The sequence below is a fragment of the Montipora capricornis genome, chromosome 10, assembly GCF_036669925.1.
Source record: "Montipora capricornis isolate CH-2021 chromosome 10, ASM3666992v2, whole genome shotgun sequence".
Lineage (NCBI taxonomy): Eukaryota > Metazoa > Cnidaria > Anthozoa > Scleractinia > Acroporidae > Montipora > Montipora capricornis.
Window position 1 is genome coordinate 43,353,764 of NC_090892.1, and position 2,500 is coordinate 43,356,263.

General features: G+C 39.3%; 1 protein-coding gene across 1 annotated transcript in view; it reads left to right on the forward strand.

Moving 5' to 3' along the window:
- LOC138019538 (DNA replication licensing factor mcm4-A-like) overlaps window positions 1-2,500 on the forward strand; it is a 26,617-nt gene that overhangs the window by 20,004 nt on the left and 4,113 nt on the right. The window contains exons 14-17 of the mRNA XM_068866374.1: window positions 312-427; window positions 531-624; window positions 1,697-1,851; window positions 2,296-2,413. Of these exons, the coding sequence (XP_068722475.1) occupies window positions 312-427; window positions 531-624; window positions 1,697-1,851; window positions 2,296-2,413 (483 nt within the window). The remainder of the gene's footprint in view (window positions 1-311; window positions 428-530; window positions 625-1,696; window positions 1,852-2,295; window positions 2,414-2,500) is intronic.

Below are 2,500 nucleotides of genomic sequence, written 5' to 3' on the forward strand. Positions count from 1 at the left end.
CCAGACAGTGAATTTGAGTTTTTGTTTAGTTCACAGCTCGAATACCATTATGATAAATTTCGGTATCTGTGGTTTCAAGGCAACTGTCAGCTTGGCGTCGGAAGTTTAATTTATGGAAGCAAAAACAGTCTGGCTGTTGGCACTTGAAGATGAGATTCTGCTGAATTTCTTATAGTCTCTGGTTCCCCAGTCTAGCCTATTTTATTAAGTTCTCACCCACCTGTGGGATGTATTATTTTTTGAACAGTTGAACAAATTGAGGTCATGTTTGATTTATGCTCAGAAGGCTACTTTTATGCTTTTTCTTTCAGTATGTGTACAACCTTGTTCCACGAGGTCAGTATACATCTGGCAAGGGATCCTCAGCTGTAGGTTTGACTGCATATGTCACCAGGGACCCAGAGACAAGGCAGCTGGTCCTGCAAACGTAAATATCAGTTTTTAAGGTTACGATATTTATGTATTGTCAACCAAAGAGCATTAACAGACAACTCACATTTTTGCCTTATGTTATTTTTCCTTATCGGCAGGGGTGCCCTTGTGTTGAGTGACAATGGTATATGCTGCATTGATGAGTTTGACAAGATGAACGACAGTACCAGAGCAGTTCTTCATGAAGTCATGGTAAGCGTTCCCAATCTAAGCATTTGTGTTTGACTTAACCCATTGGCTCCTTAGATGCCCCAGGATGCCTCCAATTGACAAATGAAATCGTCAGGCATTAGACAGCGTAAAATCTGTCAAGTCTCACTCCCAGGAGTCAATCGGTTAATATGCATACAACATTTCCTAATTTTAAAGGGGCAGACCCGGACATCATAAAATTTTTTCGCACTGACACCATTTCAAAGAGGTGTTTTACAGTGCCACTTGTACTCCAAGGGGCTATCCTTTTAATCTTTAATGACCTTTAAATCCCATAAAAACTGATACTATACTGACAAAAAAGATCACTAAGTTACTTGAAATCTTAGCTAACTCAAAGTTTACAGCAAACTGATAAGAGTTAAAAATCAAATTCCAAATCTATACATGACACATGTAAGCATACCTCAATCCCTACTATGCTGAGGTCCATTAATAACAGCAATCCATCCCTTTCTCAGAATATATGATGCAACAAACACAATCTCTTGTAAAGAATGAAATGAAATACTAATAAAAATTTATTGCTTTCAAATAAAAAAGGAATAAAGAGGTATTGATTTCCATGATGGAGTCACACAGTCATGCATTGTGGGGTGCAGAGATGGCGCGTGGGGTGCAGGGATGGCGCAGTGGTGAGAATACTCGCCTCCCACCAATGTGGCCTGGGTTCAATTCCCAGACTCTGTGTCATATATGGGTTGAGTTTGTTGCTCTGCACCGAGAGGTTTTCTCCGGGTACTTCGGTTTCCCTTCTCGTCAAAAACCATCTTTTGACTTGATTTGCTTTCATTGTTAATTTCAGTTTACAGTGTCCCCAATCACATGTAGTGCTCCAGCACTAGAACGACTAGACACTTAAATAAAGTTCCTTGCCTTTTGTTCCTTTCTTTTTGCTTTGGTGGTGACAACATCGGCTGCAATTATCAACCAAAAAGCTGCTTCTTTTGGCATTTCAATTATGTGTCTTTCAAAGCCTCTTTAAGACAATGAAACCCTATGATGGTATTATGACACTCAGTCTTCAGTGATTTCTTTCTCCTCTTTCTAGGAGCAACAAACTCTATCAATTGCGAAAGCTGGCATTATTTGCCAACTGAATGCAAGGACCTCAATTCTGGCAGCTGCAAATCCAGTCAAATCCCAGTGGGATCCTAAAATGACAACAGTAGAAAATATCCAGCTTCCACACACTCTACTTTCCAGGTAAAAAAAATAGAGATTTTTGTCTGAAAATTTAAGTGAGTGAAATTCCAAAGAAAAATCTAAAGTGAGATTGGTTTCAGGTGCAGGCAGAATTTTTTTTCGGGAGGAATCCATGTGTAATGATATGCTGTGTGCAACTTTTACCTGAAGTATAGCTTTCAGTGATTTCAGTACATACATGTAAAAACTGTTTCTACTTTCTTGTTTGAAAAAAATTTTCTATTATGTGGATTTTCATCCTCTTAACCCATTGATTCCCGGGGGTTCCCCATTGAGGAGTAAGATCGTCTGGTGTTAGATAGAGTAAAATTCTGGCCGGTTCAGGCCAGTTTGGGAGTCAAAGGCTTAAAGCAATGTTGAAGGGCAAAATTTAACAGGAAATTCCGTGATAAGTATATGCAGACTGAATTTTAAAGTCAGGAGCCTTATGTCTTTTCCCTTCAGGTTTGATCTAATCTTTTTGATGCTTGATCCACAAGATGAATTTTATGATCGTCGACTGGCAACACATTTAGTATCACTCTACCATCAAACTCAGGAAGAAGAGGAAGAAGAATTTCTTGTGAGTAAAATTAGCATAACCCAATAGTTACAAAAGAGAATCAATGATGGGGAGGAGGCAGTGTGGCCCAGTGTGGCTGTGTGTGTG